General features: G+C 46.6%; 2 protein-coding genes across 8 annotated transcripts in view; one reads left to right on the top strand and one right to left on the bottom strand.

The window, feature by feature from the left end:
* Positions 1-16,379, top strand: part of MYO15B (myosin XVB) — a 111,847-nt gene extending 95,468 nt beyond the window's left edge. For 5 of the 6 annotated variants that reach the window (XM_077327770.1, XM_077327773.1, XM_077327769.1 and 2 more), the window contains 11 exons: positions 88-164; positions 1,485-1,615; positions 4,463-4,557; positions 5,650-5,727; positions 6,765-6,861; positions 7,363-7,511; positions 7,854-7,975; positions 8,749-8,882; positions 11,575-11,708; positions 14,852-14,992; positions 16,152-16,379. In XM_077327770.1, the coding sequence (XP_077183885.1) occupies positions 88-164; positions 1,485-1,615; positions 4,463-4,557; positions 5,650-5,727; positions 6,765-6,861; positions 7,363-7,511; positions 7,854-7,975; positions 8,749-8,882; positions 11,575-11,708; positions 14,852-14,992; positions 16,152-16,253 (1,260 nt within the window). In that variant the 3' untranslated portion in view covers positions 16,254-16,379. The remainder of the gene's footprint in view (positions 1-87; positions 165-1,484; positions 1,616-4,462; positions 4,558-5,649; positions 5,728-6,764; positions 6,862-7,362; positions 7,512-7,853; positions 7,976-8,748; positions 8,883-11,574; positions 11,709-14,851; positions 14,993-16,151) is intronic. The other variant, XM_077327772.1, reaches the window with a different exon arrangement.
* A 1,796-nt stretch (positions 16,380-18,175) lies between these two features.
* Positions 18,176-20,379, bottom strand: part of RECQL5 (RecQ like helicase 5) — a 63,758-nt gene continuing 61,554 nt past the window's right edge. For both annotated transcript variants that reach the window (XM_077327795.1, XM_077327796.1), the window contains one exon: positions 18,176-20,214. In XM_077327795.1, coding sequence (XP_077183910.1) covers positions 20,114-20,214 — 101 coding nt within the window. In that variant the 3' untranslated portion in view covers positions 18,176-20,113. The remainder of the gene's footprint in view (positions 20,215-20,379) is intronic.

Here is a 20,379-nt window from a genome sequence, read left to right as displayed (position 1 = left end):
AATAGCATTAGGAACTTCCTTCTCTGTGTAAAATGAGAGATTCTGGAATTTCTGTTTTCCCTCTTATGCTTTCTGTGGCTTGTGCAGATGTGCAAAGGAAAAGAGAATTTGCAGGATGAGATTTACTGCCAGGTCATCAAGCAAATCACTGAGAACACCAATAAGTAAGTACTGGTATGGTGTGGGATCTGGAATTGAAAGGAAAACTAGAATATGGGCTGTGGTTAATGGAATGTTTATAAGTTATCCAAGGGAGTCTGTATTGGAAAGGACCTGGATGATGACTAATGGAATGACTGTGGGGGAAATTTATGTTGCTGTAAAAAAACAGGACTCTACAGATGTACAGTGAGGGTAACCTAAAACCTCCAGTTTCTAAAATTGTACATTGATTATGTAGACTACAACCTTAATTCCCCCCCCCCCCCCATTTTGCCAGATGAAAGAATGGGATAGAAATAATGGATCACTGGCAGCCACCAAATGTGTAGTACTAGTCAGGAGAAGGTTACAGAGCTTTTGAATAAAAGAAGAAGAAGAGTTGGTTCTTATATGCCGCTTTTCCCTACCCGAAGGAGGCTCAAAGCGGCTTACAGTCGCCTTCCCATTCCTCTCCCCACAACAGACACCCTGTGAGGTAGGTGAGGCTGAGAGAGCGCTGATATCACTGCCCGGTCAGAACAATTTTTTATCAGTGCCGTGGCGAGCCCAAGGTGACCCAGCTGGTTGCATGTGGGGGAGCGCAGAATCGAACCCGGCATGCCAGATTAGAAGTCCGCACTCCTAACCACTACACCAAACTGGCCAAATAATCCTGAGATCCTACAAATGCTTTGCAAGGTGGCCAGCCAAAATATCTGTTCAACAACTTCCCCGTCTGGCGGCTCAGGGGAGAAGATGTAATAGAGGGAGAACCTGATGTCCCAGCCAAACTGAGGCACCTGTAATTTTAGCTGGTTGACACATTATAGTGTGGCTGGAATTGCAGGTGTGAAGATCTCCAGTATAAACTATGAACCTGAACTTGTTTATGGCTCCAGGCACTGTCTCATTCAGGGGAAGCGAAGCTGTGAGTTCACTTTTTGTATTGTTTCCCACCTGAATGTAAATGTGGAGGTAGCACTTGTGCCTGGAATTCCTGCAGCCGTGTAATAGGTCAAAAAGCCCAGGGTATTTGCTGTTTCTGCAGGGCTGCCTTTAGATATCAGGAAAAGAGATGAAATTTGTCACATTGTGAAGCATGGCTGTCCTAGGGGATTATATTATTTATTTAGGTATGAGTATCCTGCCCTTCCTCATGGTTCAATGCAGTTTACAGATCACAGATTAAAACATATATGTAAAACTGAAATTACATTTTATTATTATGTATTTTAACTTTGTTGTGGGAGAGGAAGGGTAGGCGAGTGTAAGCCGCTTTGAGATTTCTTTAGGTAGTAAAAAGTGGGGTACAAGACAACAGTTCTCCTTCTTTCATCCTGCAGGGCCAGTTGCCACCGGGGCTGGCAAGTCCTGAGTCTCTTGACAGGATACTTCCTTCCCTCCAGTACCTTGATGCCGTATGCCACCAAGTATCTGCAGCAGGCCAGCTCTGACATCGATAGCCCTTGCTCAGGTATCCTTTGCCTCCAATCTCTTGGGACCCACATCCTGGCGTCATCTACATGAAGAAATGCTCATCCCCAGTATCCTTTGTGGATTAAGGAAAGCAATAGGAAGACGGAGACTTGGTTGTGTCTTCATTTGTGATCCTCTTCCTGGGAGAGTGGAGTGTGGTCAGTTCAGTGGTTGAAAAGGGCTCAGTCTGATTGTTGGCAGACACTAGGATGAATCCCACTGCAGACAGAATGCTGCCTCGCCGACTGCTATTAAAGACAGAAAGCTCCTGCAGTTCAGTAGCGTCCTTTGACTACAACTTTTTCTCAAGTCAGGGTGCTAGGCAGTCTGTGCCTTGTTACCTAAACATCTCAGCCCTTGACGCCTGATTTCCAAAGGTTTTGTGGGTTCACAGCTTTGGCTGCCTTGACTAGTATAGAGAGTCCCAATAATTTCGAGCTGTAAGAAATGTCCTTTGCTGACCACCACTCCCCTCCCTTGGAAGTACGTGAAGAATCTGTTATCTTTACTTGATCTTATAAAGAGAAATCTCGGGCAGAAATAAGCTAAAGTAATATTTAGTTCATCACTTTTATGGGTACTTCCTGAAGAGCACACAATATTTCACCAACCCAGCCTCATTCTTTATGCTCTGTTCTGTTCCCAAGAACAGAATGTGCCCTGTTTGTGCCTTATTTGATTTTTTTTGGTGTGTGCAATTATTATTACAAAGTTGAATTAGTCTCATCACAAAACTAGACATTACCTAGAATTCTAGTCTTGTTTTGATGATTCTGAAGACAAGAGCTTCTCTTCATGCTTAATATTAACCTCTACTACAGTGGTTCTCAACATTGGGGTTGGGACCCCATTTGGGGTCACCTAGTCCCTTCCCTGGGGTCGCCAGGTTGCCCACCACCGCAGTGGCAGGTGACAACGTTTGGAGGGGTGTGGTGGTTGGCTAGCAGCGGCACTGTGTGGAGAGGTGGGTGGTGGCAGCGGAGGTGGGCAGAGGCCACCTCAATTGTTGTGTGCATGCGTGTACACACTCGTTTCCAGTGCCCCACTGGCCCCTTCTGCAGCTGTCCAGGGGGCCCGGAGGGTTGCGCCGGTGCCTGCTGAGGAATACGCCAGAACACTTTGCTCAGCTCTTTCAGAGCTGGCAAGAAAGCAGCCCCCTGAGTTGCCCCATTCAAAGTTGCCCCATCCCACCCAACTCTGTCTGGCAAGCCCCACATGCTCTGCAGCAGGGCTGCTGCGGAACCCCCACCCCCCCGCGCAGTTAGGAGAAAGGAGAGAAGCAGCAAGCCAAGGGAGCAAGACTGGCCTGGAGCTTGGCCTGGAGCGGGACAGCGAGCAATGTGGATGCGTGGCGGCAGGAACAGCAGCCTCCTCCCCAGGGCAGGGCCCTTGGGCCCCTCCAGTCACCTCCGGGGGGGGGTCACCCATGGCCACGACTGGGGGGGGCAGCAGAAGTGCCTCTGCAGCGCTAGCTCCTCTGGCTGGGTCCCCACTGGGCTTCGGTGCCAAAGTTGGGGTCACAGTGAAGAAAAGGTTGAGAACCACTGCTATAGTAGGATTAAATCACACAGGATTGATTAAATCACACATTCCCCCCCCCTCCCCATTTGTATAGTCTCCAGGACAAGCCTGGACATATAGTTTAGCTTTTGAAAATGAGAAGCTGACCTACTAACTTCCTCCTCCATGCCCCAGGGAGATGCATCATTTAGGAAAATAGATTTCCTGGGAACTAGCAACTAATTTTGTCAGTTTCCCAACTGAGCTTTCCTCACATCCGTCTTTGTGAATTAAAAATTCCTAATACCCTTCCAAAACTTAAGAGCTTCCCATTCGGTACTCCGAGGGGTAATCAAGAATCATTTTTCATTCATAGGGCATCTTAAGTAAAGTAATTATAGCCATTGTCTGTCACCTGGAAAACCATTGAGGTTTCTCACAGAACATTGTCCTTCTCTGGACAAACCCAACATATATCTCCCAAAGCCATTGTGAAACACCAGAGATTTCATCAACACATTGTTTTAGTGGGCTCACATATCAGCATTGCCCTGGGAAACATTTTCCCTATAAAATATGGGCACCTTGACCCAGTCTCTGTGTGCGTGCTCTTGGATCTGTATTTAGACCTCTAGTAGTTTGTAGGTTCTCCGTCACTCCATGAAATCTGGCTGTTTTGTTGCTGAATCCGTGGACCTCTCTTCATGCTGTGATCGATAAATACCAACTTCCCTAAGAATATTCTCTTTCCCATTAAATCTCTTATTTCCTTAGCCAGCTTTGCTTGTGTGTTTGTGTTTGTTATTATTTTTATTATTTGTTTAATTTATATGCTGCCATTCTTAGCTGGCTAGCCTGCAGCAGCTCACATCATGAAATAAAATACAATTCAATGGTTAAAAATGCAATAAAAGCCCCTCTCCCACTTGCCCCTCCCAAACTCCCTAACCCCCCCCCCCCTCAAGCCTGCCATCCACTGCCATACATCCGGTACATCATTGTGCCTCTTAATTACCCTTAACAAAAAGCATTTCCAGTTTAATACCTGACTGGTTATTTGGAGTTTCTCTAAAGGAACCATCCCCATGAACATTGGTGGAGATCCTCGTTTAGCCCTTTTCGTTATGCCTCCAAATAAAAGCTAATTTCCCCAACTAAAGTAGGAGGCCTATTTGAAGAACGAGTGGGGATTTGAACCTGGGTCTTCCAGATTTAAGTCTGACACTCTAACCACCACACTGCATTAGTGCATCTTCACACCAACTATGGGGCTGATTTAGAATTCATTTCTAGTTGTACTACTGAGATTATATGTCTCTGATGATGTTTCTCCTCTTATCCTCAGAAATGGCTAGGACTTGCCACAGCAACCTGAGGAAGCTGGTCATGTATGGGCCCCGCAGACACGTGCCATTCCGCGTAGAGATGGAAGCACTGCTGGTAACTGATTGGAGTTTGTAGGGGAAATGTTACCGTATGAGTTGCTGAAGCAAGTCCCTGAGGCAGCAAGGGAAGCAAGGAAGAATACAAGTGAACTCATGGGGCTGAGTTCACATTGAGTGTGACATGGAATAAATCCTAGGTGTGAACAAGGTCTAGCATGGAGATAGATTCAAATGAGTAGCCGTGTTGGTCTGAAGTAGCACAATCAAATCAGAGTCCAGTAGCACCTTGAAGACCAACAAAATTTTTTCAAGGCGTGAGCTTTCGAGTGCAAGCACTCTTCCTCAGACTTAGTCTTAGTCTTAGTCTGAGGGCTTGCACTCGAAAGCTCATGCCTTGAATAAATCTTTGTTGGTCTTAAAGGTGCTACTGGACTCTGATTTGATAGCATGGAGATAATGTCTGACACACGAGAAGGATGTTGCACAAAGGATTGTAGGACGAGATTGGACATTTACTGAGGCTGGGAGACTGGAATGGATTTTATCTGGCATGAGAAGAGTTGTATTAAATGAAGGGGAACTTCCCCATTCCTCAGTGCAGGCTACTGCACCCAACAAAATTATACCTGGAGGGGCCAGTGCTTCTGCAAACAGAAAAGCCGTCGTACTGGGTAGGGAATTGTGAAAGATTGGTGGGGAAGGATAATCATGTTCTGGTGGGGAGTTGTGAGAAGTGGGTAAGGAGGGCTGTTTGTGAGAGTGTTTCTTACAGGGGAATGATGGTGTTTCTTTGGGGGTGGTGCATGTGATGGCGGTGGGATTTGTGGGAGAAGGGATCAGTGCCTGCCTGCTGCCAACAGGATTTGTCAAGTAGGAAGAGTCAGGATCTTCCTTGCTATCTATGCAAGAACTTTCCATCATACAGTCAAGAGAACTAGTTCAGGAACTTTAATACTTGCGTCCATTAAACACACATGAAAAACTGGAAAGTTTTCAATCCCCCATTCCTGGCAATAAGAGAGTATTTCTCACTGATACCAGTCGGACATTTAAGTGCTAAAATGCTTAGCTATCCCCTCGGATGCAGGGTGAGACTAAGATGCCTGTGTTGATTTCTGTCTAGTCCTGTATGTTTTTCCATTTGCAGAAGGGATGCACCTCACGCCAGGTATCCATCAGCCTGCCGGGAGATGAGAGATTCAACACACGAATCAAGACGTTCACAGTGCGTTTTCCAGAGTGGTAGGAAGAGGGTTGGGTGAGGCATGCTGACCATTCCCATAGTCGTGGTTAAGCCGCAGCTTGACATGTACCTTGAAGTTTAATTTCCCTTTGCACTGAGGACTTGGAGCAGACTATAAATGTAGAGAACAAGAGCTAATCCTGAATCTCCTCCCTATCCTGTGAAACGGCCTCTTACATGCCTGCTGATCAATCTCATCACCTTTCCGAAACGTGACCATAATTTTCTTCTCTGTGATTTGAGGGGCTTTAAAGATTTATACAAGCTTCCCTCTGTACACGGGAATTTCTTAAGTCTCTTCTCACCACATCAGTCTATTTTGAAGTGTCCTTCGGGGGGGGGGGTTTGGAGGGGGGGAGATTATTTGTATATGCGGGACGTAAGAAGAGTAAGCACTGTTTTTTGTACCCCGATTTTCACTACTTGAAGGAGTCTCAAAGCAGCTTCTTCTCCCTACAAGACATCCTGTGAGATAGGTGAGGCTGAGAGAGCTCTGAGAGAACTGTGACCGGCCCAAGGTCACCCAGTTGGCTGCATGTGGAGGAGGAACAGGGAATCAAACATGGTTTTCCAGGTTACAGTCCCTTGCTCTTAACCACTACACCGAGCTGGCTCTCGAAAGCCTGCCATGCACACAGAAATCACACCGGAGCATCATAATCATGCATGGTGGACACCGTCCCTCTGCCTTTTCCTTCATTCTTTCTCCCCTGCTGTGAATAGAAAAGCAAGGAGAACAGCCATTGGACACTGGACACGTTGCCCTTCCTATGCTTATTTTTGTTCAGCTTATTTTATGACCAGAGCTTCCTCTGGGTTCTTGGGGATTAAGCAAATCTGCTGAACATGGCCTCTCTCCCAGGGCTTAATTTTTTCCCCGATCAGAAGGGCTGGGACGCAGGGCTTCCCAACCAGGTTATTCTTCTAAATCCAGATGAGAGGCTGGTTGTAGCTAAACAGCAGGGGGTTAGGAATATTCTCCACCTGCACAGAGAGACCCATTCTGCCTTTGGTTTCAGGTGGCGGCAGAGCTGGTGAAGGAAATCAGTGAGCAGATAGGAGTCACTGACACTGAGGAGATGGAAGAATTTGGCATCATCGCCAGTAAAGATGAGGGTGAGAATGGGTTTCCCTTCAGAACTGCAATGCTTTAGGAGCTGCATTCTGGTCTGGGGCAGACAAGATGCAAAGGCTTTCTTCTCCAAGAAGTGTTGCACCTGGTTGCCCTGATTCTTTTTTGTGCCATGACTTGATGTGGGGTCCTGCATCAATGCGAACGGCTAGGCTTCAAGCCACCACCTGTCTGCTTTTAGCATCCACAGGAGGTTGCAGTAAAGGTTAGATCCTATATACTGAATGATAATTTAATGTTAATCTTGCACTAAAAAAAGTGTTAGAGCACAAACAGGGACAGGATAGAAGATTAAAGGCAGACTGTGGAAGTCGCTCGTAGTATTTGCCAGTTCAGTCTACCTTTTGTGTAGTTATTTCTGAGTGGAAAGCCATGAACTGCAATCAGGAGTAGGTAGTGGGGTGTCTGGAGCTCCTTATTTGCTTTCCTTTATGTTAAGTAGGTGGCATTTACATGTTGACAGCTGTCTTTCTGTGTCCACGTAGGTAAAGTAGTACAACCCCTGTGCCGGAAGGACTATGTCCATGACTATTTGCTAGAAGAAAGTTCAATAGGACTGAGCTTCTGCAGGATCACTTGGAAGACCCCCATGCATTTTGCAAATACAACTTACACCAACATTCACTACCACCAGGTAAGCACCAGAAAGGCCTGTATGGTGAGCCTAGAGGACCCTCCTGCAAACTCTGACTAAAGCCACTCCGGAATAGTTTTGTAAGTTGATGAAGGATTGGGTTTGGAAGGTGATTTTGCACATGAGCTGGTAGAAACTTTCCAGTTTCATTGAGTTGCATCTGATGAGGTCCTGTGCCCAGTGCTATGTGGACAAAGAGCATTTTTAGCACATAAACACCATCTGCGTAATTTCTCACACTCGTCTCAGTGGCATTGGCATGCAGGATGCTGATTGTTGCTGAAGAACTTATGAGGGAAGAATGGAGCATCATACATATGCTGTCTTGTGGGTGATTCCCAGGTGTTGCAGAATTACCTCCAAGGAAGACTGTTGTTGCAGCAGAGCCGTGAACTGGAGCAGGAAGTGGGTACCTTGGCTGTGCTCCAGCACTGGGCCAGAGGAACTAGATCTGTGCCTTCCGTGTAAGTTCTTCCTTTGAGGCTTCAGGTGGAAATGCCCTTTCTCAGGCTTCAGTGGTTGCTGTAAACTAGGATGCCTGGCCGAGACCACACCTCTTGGGATGGAACTGATCACTAAACCTAACCACTTTCTAAGAGTAGGAGCCTATCAAACTGTCCTTAGGAAGGTCCCCGGGCTGGTTGCAACTGGAAATGGTAGAAAGGGAAATGTCTGAAATCAGCCCTCCCTGGTGGAGAATTCTGTATCGTATCCTCCCTTGCATGACAGGTGATGCCGCTGCTCTTTATATGTCCATGGATCCTAGGCCGAGACTAATGTGAGAGCGGCTGTATTCTCACTTGTTTTAATGGATCACGTGGTATGTGGGGCGGAGCCAGGAGATCCAAGGCAGCCAGGCAACGGCTGTTTGGAGGAGGCTTGCCATCGCCCGCCTCTGCCTCAGGACCCCCAGTGTTCCCTTGGGGAACTGCCCCCAAATCCTTGCTCCCATCCAGGCACTAGCCACGGTCAGCTCTGTTTAGCTTCTGAGACTGGGATGGAATTGGGCTTGAGTGCTGTCCAGATCAGTGTTATCATGACATCACACTCCCTCTACTGAACCTCTTGAGAGGGTAAACAAGTCAGAGACTGGAATTGGGCTTCTCCTATTTAGCCCTGTCCGGAGGAAAACTAAAACCAGTGCTTTTAACATCCCCTTGTAAGCTTTCAGTGGTGTTTTTTTTTAAATCCCAGTTACAGTTCTTATTATAAATTTACCTTTTGGTTGTTCAAACAGGCAGGAATTAAAAGATTACACCCCTGAGCCCGTGGCACAACTCCTTGACCCATCAGCCGTTCAAGCCTCAGTCACCCACCTACTGGAGACCATGAAACCACTTGGTCCACAAGGGGCAAAAATCCGTTTTATCGGTGAGAGTTCAGCTGGGACAATCGGGGCTTGGCTGGAGTGTTTACTTTTGAATCTGCCATCCAGACTATGTATCTGATGCTGAATGCAATGGAACAGAATTGGAGGGGAGGTGTATTCACATCTGTGTCTTTCCTTAAAGAGTTCAGATTCAAATTCGATACCTTTATTAGCACAGTTCCCTAGGCCAGGTACATGCCATCCCATTTCATCTTCCAACAACACTGTGAGAGGGGTCAGTCTCATCTCAGGTGACGCATCAGTACAAGTGGTACTTTTAACCACAGCTAGCAATAAAGCTTCTGGTCTGCACCAGGCTCTAGAAATCTCTTGTTGGTAAGGGCTGCCCAGTGCCTAGGCAGGACACACCCACACCACTCTGCCCCCACCTCAGCCTGCTGGCCACCCTTCATCTCACAGTGAAAACCAATATTTCCTACTCCTGGCTTGATTAGCATTGATTTTAATTCCAAAGTGATTCCATTAAGTTTGTTCATGTGGATACACTGGTGGAAGACCTGGGGAAAGTTGGCAAAATAACGCCAAGGCAAGTGGCTATGGGGCAATTGTTGCCATTGCCGGGTGTCTGTTTGACTCCCCATGAAGCCTTGGTGATGTCAGCAGATGCCTGAGACTTGCTGCTTTCCAGGGGCAAAGAATGTGGGGCTGGCATGGAGCAGGGAAAGGTGGCCTAGCAAACTCTGGGAACAAATTGCTGGCTGGGATGTTGCCTCTTCTCAGCGGAGGAGACAGAGGCTGCCCTCCAAGCATCAGCCCAGCATGCGGCTAGCTGGCCTGCCTGCCTGCCCCAGAGCGAATGGCTGGTGGTTATGCTCCCTGGTCATTCTTGCTTAGCACCAGAGTCCCCCCCCTGCCCTGGTGCCCTCATAGTGTCCCTCTTGCCCCCACTTTTTGGGGCCAGCCCAGTTCACCAGGTCCCCCCCCCCCGCTGCCCTCTGTACACTTCCCAAGTGACAACATGGACGGTAGGTTGCCAGTCAATAAATGCAGGGCGTGCGAGCTAATGGAGCACCGTGTAGCCAGGCTGTGGTATGATGGATGGCACGATCCCTTTCATTACTTTTCTATTGCTCTTGATTTTTATAGCAGGATAAACAAACTAAATCATGCCTTCCAAAGCTCCCATGTGCCAGCAGCTGGGAGGCAAGAGGAAAAGGAGGAAAAGAACATTGGAAGGACAGCCTGTAGCTTCCTGTACTTGATGGCCCTGAGTGGGGGATATTCCACCAATAGGAAAAAGGCAGTCTGGTATCATCAGCGGTTGCTGGGCAGATCCCTCAGACTACCTTTTTCCTGTTAGTAGAATATCCCCCACTGAGGGCCAATTAAAAAGTGAGTTGCCATCCACCATGCCTGGTGTTTTATATATATAAATCTATAAAATATATGATGCTTGCATTTTTACACAGAGGAAAATATTATGGTTAGCAAAAGACAGCGAGGACCTTCCAGCTGCAGCCAACTGCAAAATCTCAAGATGAAAATATAGCTGGGATCCCTGAAGTTCATAGAATCATAGAATCATAGAGTTGGAAGGGGCCATACAGGCCATCTAGTCCAACCCCCTGCTCAACGCAGGATCAGCCCAAAGCATCCTAAAGCATCCAAGAAAAGTGTGTATCCAACCTTTGCTTGAAGACTGCCAGTGAGGGGGAGCTCACCACCTCCTTAGGCAGCCTGTTCCACTGCTGAACTACTCTGTGAATTTTTCCCCCCTGATATCTAGCCTATATCGTTGTACTTGTAGCTTAAACCCATTACTGCGTGTCCTTTCCTCTGCAGCCAACGGAAACAGCATCCTGCCCTCCTCCAAGTGACAACCTTTCAAATACTTAAAGAGGGCTATCAGGTCCCCTCTCAACCTCCTTTTCTCCAGGCTGAACATTCCCAAGTCCCTCAACCTATCTTCATAGGGCTTGGTCCCTTGGCCCCAGATCATCTTCGTCACTCTCCTCTGTACCCTTTCAATTTTATCTACGTCCTTCTTGAAGTGAGGCCTCCAGCTGCACACAGTACTCCAGGTGTGGTCTGACCAGTGCCGTATACAATGGGACTATGACATCTTGTGATTTTGATGTGATGCCCCTGTTGATACAGCCCAAAATGGCATTTGCCTTTTTTACCGCCGCATCAAACTGCCTGCTCATGTTTAGTTTACAATCCACAAGTACCCCAAGGTCTCATTCACACACAGTGTTACCTAAGTTGATTCTTAGCAAACAGAAGGACTTTCTGCATTCTTTTCAGGTGGGCAGCTGTATTAGACTGAAGCAGCAGAACAGAGTTTGAGTCCAGTCAGTGGCACCTTTAAGACCACCAAAGTTCAGACTGCAAGCTTCGTGTGCACACACACTTCCTCAGACACAATGCTTAAAGCTCGCACCTTAAATAAAACTTTGTCGGTCTTCAAGGTGCCACTGGACTCAAACGTTGCTTTTCTGCATTATTCTTTGCCTTGATTGCCAAATGCAGGCACAAATGAATGCAGAGTTGCACCAAGATAGTTTGCCCAAAGACTGAGTTCCATGGCAGTTTCCAGAATTCCACAGCATCAGCATCTTACCTTCCAGCCACGGTTTAACAGCTCCAGTCACTGCTGCCTGTGCTGGGAATGGGTCACATCCAATTAGGATTCTCAGACAGCACAACAGCTTTCTTCTTCTCTTCTCCCAGAACACGTGATCCAGCTGCCCCTTTTTGGCTACAGTGTTTACTCCCTGGAGAGGATCAGCACACCTGGAATTCCCAAGCCCTGCTTCATTGGAGTGAATGAGGAGCAGATCATCGTAATGGACATGAAGTCTCAGGTAAAGTGTGAATAGAAACCTTCGGCCATGTGGCTATTTAAAAAAAATGTAATTGGAACCTACTTTGGAAAACTGGCACATTCTCTCTTTGAGAGGGAGCAGAACGCATGATTTAGGGATATTTACCTAGGCAGTCGGGAAGCAAAGCTCTAAGTGTCTTTACAGGCTACCAGTAACCACAACACAGCCAGAACTTTTCCAAAGCAAGGTTTGGAATTTATATAGGGAAATTTAGCGGCATAGCAACTGAAAAGATGCTGAAGCATAAGAACAGTATAATTGTTACGTTCAGAGGGACATGCATAGGAAGAGAAAGTAAAAGAGAGCTAAGCTGTTGTAACCCGCCACGAGCCGCAAGGGAGTGGCGGGAAATAAATTCAATAATAATAATAATAATAATAATAATAATAATAATAATAATAATAATAAAGCCTCTGGCTGCATGGGAATTTTACACCAGGGAATGGCCACAAAAATGGGAGCGGGGGGGGGGGTTTTAAAGAAGGGGAACAGAGAGTTTTTAAGAGGAAAGGAGTGAACAGAAGAGTTTACCTACTGTCAGTCTACTTAACGCCCGACTCAATACATCAATGAGAACCGTCAATGGATGTATTAAACCCACTCTGACCTGTGAGCTACCTATAGTGTGCCACATTGCTTCCCCACATCTCTGAAGACAAGATGCTCTCCTTTATAGTATAGAAAGATCACTGAAAACAGAGAGTTGCCCATCCACAAAGACATGGCTGATGTGGGCCTATCCAGAATAATGTGGGCCTATCCAAAATATCCCGACACCCAACAATAAGATGTGCACAAATCCTGCAATCACAAAATTTCAATCTAGGGAATGGATGGCTGCAAACATGGATGAATTCAGTTATACTGGATAGCCACAACCTGGCTATTCATGAGATTTGACTTGCCATGTAAGGTATGGAAGGCAGTTAACAGAATACAAACAGGCTTTGGCAATTGTGCAGACGTTGATATATGGAGCAAAATCCTAGGTCCCAAATGCGATTGTGGTGCAGTGTACCAAACTCTTTTCCATATCTGTCACATTGTGCGAGCATTGTGCTTTCCAGGGAGATGTAACGGAGTTCATTGTACTCTCTCCAGCTGTGATTGACAATTTAGATATTAGTATTTAGGAGGATTACCCAGTCAGTCTGCATAATCATATGTTACCAGGGACCTCTTTCCCCCATGTGCACTGTCTGCTTGAACTCCTTGGCTGAACTAGTTTTGGCAACCATTTTAGGAGAAGGTGAGGTCAAGGCTCTCCTCAGGCTGTGCTGTTAGGTAACCAAAACTTGGATGGGACATCTGCATACCTACCCACAGCCATGGGGACTTGCAAAGCCAGGGAACCACCTAGAGCTCTCAATGTAATTACATCAGCAAGGGCAAGTCAATCTAATTACAACCAAGCAACCAGGTGGGCTTGATTACCAAATGTCTCCTTCCTGGTGAAATTCAGACACAGGCAAAGCTTCCACCCTGCCAACTTTTCTGTCTACTCTGTCTGGAAGCAATCCCCTTTTCTTCCCTTTCTGGGAATGGGTCTCTGTATCTAGAGATCAGTAGTAAGTACAGGAGATCCCCAGGTCCCATGTGAAGGTTTGCATCCCTAGTGAAAGTCATTAGGCTAAGAAGAAGAGTTGGTTCTTATATGTTGCTTTTCTCTACCCGAAGGAGTTTCAAAGTGGCTTACATTCGCCTTCCCTTTCCTCTCCCCACAACAGACACCTTGTAAGGTAGGTGAGGCTGAGAGAGCCCTGATATTACTGTTTGGTCAGAACAGCTCTATAAGTGTTTTGGCAAGTCCAAGGTTGCCCACCTGGCTGCCTGTGGAAGAGTGGGGAATCAAACCCAGCTCACCAGATTAAGGCAGGCAAGGAAGAAGTGCAACATATCACCTTAGAACATTTCAGAGAGGTGCCTTTACAGGAGTTGTTACACATTAGAGGTCTCAGAAAAAAGCAAAACGTTGCACAGATGCTTTATATATCCCAAGCACTTGGAAGGGTGACCCACAAGGAATACAAAGGCCATGCCATGGGAGCAGGCAATGGCAAACCACCACTGAACACCTGTGGCCTGGCTGCCAGGCAGTCTTAGGATCTCTGGGCTACATTACACACTTGCCATATAATGATGGATGGATGGATGGATGGATGGATAGATGGATAGATGGATAGATGGATAGATGATAGATAGATAGATAGATAGATAGATATTCCAAGAGGCTTGTTTGGTAGAAGGAAAATCCTGGGCTGGAATATCCCTTTTCTCTATTGCTTTGATTATATTGATTTTTAATTAAAATATTTATATATCCTGCTCCTCACCATACCATGCCAGGAACAATTCACAAGAAAAGTTTAAAATCTCTAACAATAATATATTAAAAATATATAACAGTCCTCCCCCCCCCCATTCTCCCCTGCCCTCGCCACCTGTACCTCTTGCTTAACTGACCTCCTCCCTGGTCCCTCCCTCTTTCCTCAGACACACACCCAGACTCCCTCCTCCCTCCCCCCCCCTCCTCACCTTCTCGGCAGTGCTGGCCTGGGCAGCTGCCCAAATCTCAGGCAGGAGCAATGGTGGCCCAGGGGGCTGCTGTGCTGCCCTGCAACTGCCCTGGCCACCTCGGGCAGTGCGGTGGTGGCCCAGCCTCTTCCTGCGATGGCCTGTGCTGACCTAGCCAGCCACCTGCCGCACCACCCTGCAGCTGCCCCAGTCTCTTCTGGCATGCTCCCTGGGGTGGGACTATGGCATCATATCCGCAGTCACATCTGTTTCAGGGGATGCACTAGAAGTTGTGTTCCACATCAATAAAACAGGAAATAAAAGTTGACTTAAATAGAACTTTTTGAAATCCATAAGCCAGTTTAAAGCATGCTTGACTTGCTCTTAGCGTGAAACAGTAAAAGTGTCCGAGGAAGAGTGCCTGCACTCGAAAGTTCACGCCTTGAATAAATCTTTGTTGGTCTTAAAGGTGCCACTGGACTCTGATTTAATTGTAACATTGTAGATGAAATGGGTGGGCAAGATAATGCTTCTGTCAAGCAGGCTGTTTGTTACCTCTCTTTCACTACAATTCACCAGCTATCAGCCCTTTCCCTCCTTATGCCCAGGCCATTCACTGCCTGATTCCACTGAAGGAGATAAAGAAGGTGCGAAGTTTGCCATGCCTTGATGCTTTTGGCATTCCTGGTTTGGAAGTGAACTATGGCTCAGCAGAGGATCCAAAAACTACATGGTTTGAACTGAAACAGGTAATGTCATTTGGAGCTGCCTAATGCAACCTGAGAAGTCACATACAGACTGGTGAATATTTATCTTATGCCATCTGTAGCGTAGTCAGGAGATCTGAGGATTGTCTGGCAGCCAGGCAAGTGATGTTCAGAGGTGGTTTGCCATTTTCTGCCCGGCCAGCAAAAAGATTAAAGTTAAGATGGACCATTGGCCTGATGGAGCCTGCTTTTGTATTCATTCCATAGCATGTTGGTAATTGAGGCTCTGGCCTTTTGCCAGCATCCGTGCTCATCATAGCAAGAAAAACCATGGACCTTTTCCTCCTGCAATAAAAGTAGTGATTAGGGTTTGCAGTAGCTCCTGGACCTGCTCTAGGAAGGCTGCAGTTACTGGCCTTAGGGCAAAGGACTTGATCTACATGTCAGTGCACATACTTGAAGATGTGGCACACCTTTGGCCTACAGAAGGACAAAACAAACCCAACAGGCATTGGGATGAGCACACTACCTAGTACAGATCCCCTTGTTCAGGGTCCCTAAAACTGGTGCAGCCTAGCTGTAGCCATTCTGTTTACTTGAGCCATGTCTAAATGTAGTCTACTAGCAACTAAGAGAGTACAAATAGATCAGGTTTTGTGTCTAATGCACAGGCCTGTTTGATTAGGGTCATATGCGTCATCATAAACAATTTATAAAGAGCCTCTTGTGGCGCAGAGCGGTAACGCAGCAGACATGTAGTCTGAAGCTCTGCCCATATGGCTGGGAGTTCGATCCCAGCAGCCGGCTCAAGGTTGACTCAGCCTTCCATCCTTCCGAGGTCGGTAAAATGAGTACCCAGCTTGCTTGCTGGGGGGTAAATGGTCATGAATGGGGAAGGGAATAGCAAACCACCCCGTATTGAGTCTGCCATGAAAACGCTGGAGGGCGTCACCCCAAGGGTCAGACATGACCCGGTGCTTTCACAGGGGATACCTTTACCTTTTAAACAATTTATGACCACCTTTGGCTAAGGAAAGGATTAAGCCCCCCTCCTTAGTTATGAAGAGCTGTTATAGCAAGCGATGGCTTCATCTGATTCAACATTCCTGTGTTCTAATAAGCGAGGAAGTCAGCAACTAGAAGGCGTTGGAGGAGCAACAGACGGAGCCTTTCCTTCATTCTGTTTTTTTAATCTTGACAGGCAAAAGAATTGCATCATACCATTGCCCTCATCATGGAAGCGGAGTCCTACAGGCAGTGGCAAACCACAGAAGACTCACAGCGACATAATATCTATTCCTGAAGGGGTTCCTAGAGCTCTCAAGTTGATTGAGGGTCTGTGCTGGGCCAAGAATAAGTTTCCTTTGGGATCCCTCCCCTTTCCCAACTGTATTCATCGTTAACATCTATATAAAGCTTTTTAACCTCATCTCTTGTTGTGCTTTGTCCTGCAACCCTAAAACATGATTCCCCAGTTTCGCTGAAGCAATTTTTCTTCCATTCCACCAGGCATTATTTTTTGTTAGACTACTCAGGACTAGGATTGCCAAAGAAGCTTCACGGCACCAGACACCTTGTGGATGACTAGTGCTGGCTATTCCCATTCATTCACAGCGGAAAGAAGCAGGGACATGTCAACAAACATCACTTTCTTTTGTTGTAACTGCATCTTCTATTTTATTTATTTTTGGATTTTTATTTTCCGCCACTCCCGAGACCGGCTCGTGGCGGGTTACAAAATAGTCCATCAATTAAACCCCCCAATAAAAGCCCATCAAAATACCAAACAGGACATAAAAATACAACATTAAGCAAACATGGCAAAACAGGCAGGCAGCGCCTGGCAGGCCTGCAAGTAGTGATTCCCGGGCCCATTCCCCGGCATCCAGGGTCAGATCTCTGCCCAAGCAGCTGAGATTATGGGCAGCACTCTGGGAGAAGACAGCAGGCATGGCTTGGGGCAGTCATCACAGACCCACACAGGTGAAGCCCTGAAAAGCTCACTGCAAGCTTCTCTAAGGGCAACACACAAAGCTTTTTGTTTGCTGGCATACCATCTTTAGAGATAAGAATTTATTTTGGATGGCATGGGCCCAAACAGGTTGCCTAACCCTCATCCAATGATGACCAGGCCAGGGTTCTTCCACTCCACTGTAGCTAGAGCAGTCCTGTAGTTAACCCCTTTGTGTCCTAATAGGCATCTTGGCACAGGTGAATTTCTCTCTCTGCAATCTTTACTTAATTAGGGAATAATTCAGTGTGGATAGCTGATTCACAGATGCTACAGATATTGCCCTCAGTTTATTCTGGTACAAGCAGAGACAGCTGAAGGTGAATAAACAGAAAGAAATTTCCAAGCTGGCGATGGAAAAAAGCTTTATTCAGAACAAGTTCCTGGGTATAAAATCTCATTTTCATATGTTACTTCCTCAAGTAAACTTATTTCTGAATTGTTTTTTTTCAGGGATACAAATTCTTCAACCCACTACCTAATTCTTTTTTTTCTATACCTTATATTTTATATCTTAAGCCAGTGGTCCCCAACCCGCGGGCTGGGCCGCGGCTCCTTCTTCCCCCCCCCCAAAGCGAGAAGCTCGCCAGGGGGGGGGGGAGGGAAGAGAAGCTTGCCGAGCCGCAAGCTAATCGGCCGCTTTAGCGGCTGATTTGCTGGCGGCCCGGAGGGCCCGGGAGGGGGAGCCGCGGCCGCCGCCGGCGCAAACGCGCAGGCATGGACTGCTGCTCATGCGCGTTTGCGCCCCTGCCAGGCGCAAACGTGCGTGCATGGCAGTCCGTGCTTGCGCGGGCCCCCGGACCACCCTCTCCCCGGACTCCGGAGCAGCGGTCTGCAGCGGGCGCAATCTTGCAGACCGCTGTCTTAAGCAATATAATTTGGGTCTATTAGTATCAAAGGTCCATAAAGGCTGCTGGGATTGGCACTTGGGGCACAGCATTTCCAAGGAAAGTTTCCAGTGGGCAGGAGACCTGTGTTAGAATGCAGCAGCCCTGCCAGCGAGCAAGGCCAACAGTCATCAAGATGCAGTTCTATGCAGTTCTGGGCACTCTTCAACCTTTTTAATGATCTGAGATAAAAGACTGGACTGTTAACCACCCTGCAGGTGATTCTGTTCACAGGTGACTTATCTAAAACCAGGCTACAAGGCACTTACTGTTCCCCAGCCCTCTTGAAAGGTTGTCAGAAATAATGAGAACAACAAGCGCAAACTCTGTCATATTCATTTTATTAGCAGCTTGCCATGTAACAAGACCTGGTTGCACAGTATCAGCTATTTAGAATAGCCCCCCCCCCCCCCACTGTCCCTATCTTTGTCTATGAGCTCCTCCTACCAAAAGGTTCCATGGCTTTTCTAGGGACAAAGCTAAGGCACAGGTCAACAAAACATAATTGTAAAATCTCCTTTCCCAAGGAGGGAACCTAAAGCTCAAATCCAACTATTGATAAACAGAGCATTTCCCTAAAGCTTCTGGGCAACTTTGCCACAATGCTGGGTGGCCAATGAGGACCAAACAGGCGGCTTCAGCAGATTAAATAATGAAGAACACAAATATTTTACTTAGTTCCCCTTCAAGCCATTTAGTAACTCACTGCAGGGTTTTGAGCTGCACGTGAAGGACTTGTGAGCCGGTAAAACAAACAAACAAACCAACCAAAGTGCTTTCCTCCGGCCCCTTAGTCCCAGAGCCGAGCTCATTGGATGGCCAGCTCCTCTCTTTCCCAGCAACACTGCTTGGTGGGGGAAGAAGCCACGGCCGCACAGTGTCAGCATGAGACACATAAACCCATGCCTGAAGAAGGAATCACAGCAGCAGCCTCTTATTGCTCTCCCCCCCCCCCTTCTGCAATACTCTCAGGCATTAATACTAATGGGATTTTCAGTATTTCATTCCCAGAGTGGTCCACTGCTATTGGAAGAGCCAGCGGCACAAAGGAACTAGCTGCTTCCCATCTTATGCTTGTAATGTGTACCTGTATATTGCTAACCAACAAACCAATGTATGCATTTCGTACTGGTTTAAACAGTCTGGAGAGTGGACACTGCCCCTGATCTCCATCAAAGGATTTTACTGTCACAAAATGTCTGAAGAGGTTCTAACAGAACAAACCCTTTGAAATCACATAAGGAGGAGAACAGCAGAATTAGGTTATGGGCAGAGCTCTCTTTTATTCCTGAGATTTTGCAGAAAGATAAAACTCCTCCTAACTGAAAATCGTACATGCAGAGATAATGGAATTTACAAATAAAGTGGTCTATATATTCCAGAAGAACAAATATTATTTCCATCTTTAAAATAAACTCTGCCGCATACGACAAAACCTCAACGGCAGTGGAAGCAGAGGATTGGTTTACCTGCCACAGAATCCCGACCTTCACTGCTACTTCACCCCATCTTAAAGTGGTTGTGTGCATGTTTTCATAGTGGCTGTCAAGGTTATGTTGAATGTATTTGCATGCAACCTTCAGTTATGTCCTTCAGTTGACTTTATTTGCAATGTTTCAACACTGGTAGTAGGGCAAACTGTGCCAGTCTCGACTATATCTTTCATTCTTATTGCAAGGCATGTTTATTTTAAAGGTTCTATTGCTAGTGTTAGAGGCCATTTTCCAGAATAAAAGAAAACACGAACATCTTAAAATAACAAAAGTCAAAGGTATCCCCCCCCCCAAAAAAAACTCCCTTTCTAATGTCAAGCCAGACAGTTTCCTTCAAAGCAAGTGTACCTCCTAGTAACTCACGCCTGAAGTATGTCACCTGAGTGAAGCATATGCATTTGTTTCTGCTTAAAGCTCCTACTAACACATCCAGGTTAAAAGGGCAGGGGGGAAATCTTAGCGAGCAGCAGGATCCCTAGCCAGCAATTTCTAGCCCCTTTGCATTTATTAGAGGAAGCAAAGTGCACTGAAATTCCCAGACACCCAACAGACCTGTAATCTGAATTTGAAAGAATTGTCCACTGTTGTAGATGCAGTTCTTTTTCACAGTGCTGTTTTCAAAGGAACCGGGACCCACAAAGAAACTTTACTTTGAACTTCCCATTATATCAACCATTAAGGACAGCTAGGATGAAACCCACGGAGGATGGGGGTGGGGGGTGGGGCTGGACCCAGCAGCCCCAACAAGCAGAGAGAAGTTATCTGTCTCCTGTCATGTTTCCAAGTTGGTTAACTCCAGCCAGTCTGTCTCATTTTCACACCTGCCACGAGTTTTGAAAAATCCCTTGATCAGCCTTTGTGCTTCTTCTTTCACTGTAAACAGAAAGAGTCAATTGTACCTAACTGTATTATATCCACTAGCAGCTCTAACAAAGTCCATATCAATCCTCACTTAAGAGATACCTCTTTTAACAAATACAGGATGTTCACAGTTACACAAACACACTAAACTGAAAATATTCTACTGGCAATTCCACA

This window comes from Paroedura picta, chromosome 3 (genome assembly GCF_049243985.1).
Source record: "Paroedura picta isolate Pp20150507F chromosome 3, Ppicta_v3.0, whole genome shotgun sequence".
In the NCBI taxonomy this organism is placed as follows: Eukaryota; Metazoa; Chordata; class Lepidosauria; order Squamata; family Gekkonidae; genus Paroedura; species Paroedura picta.
The sequence above is the reverse complement of the archived record's forward strand: the minus strand, read 5'-3'. Positions and strand labels throughout refer to the sequence as shown.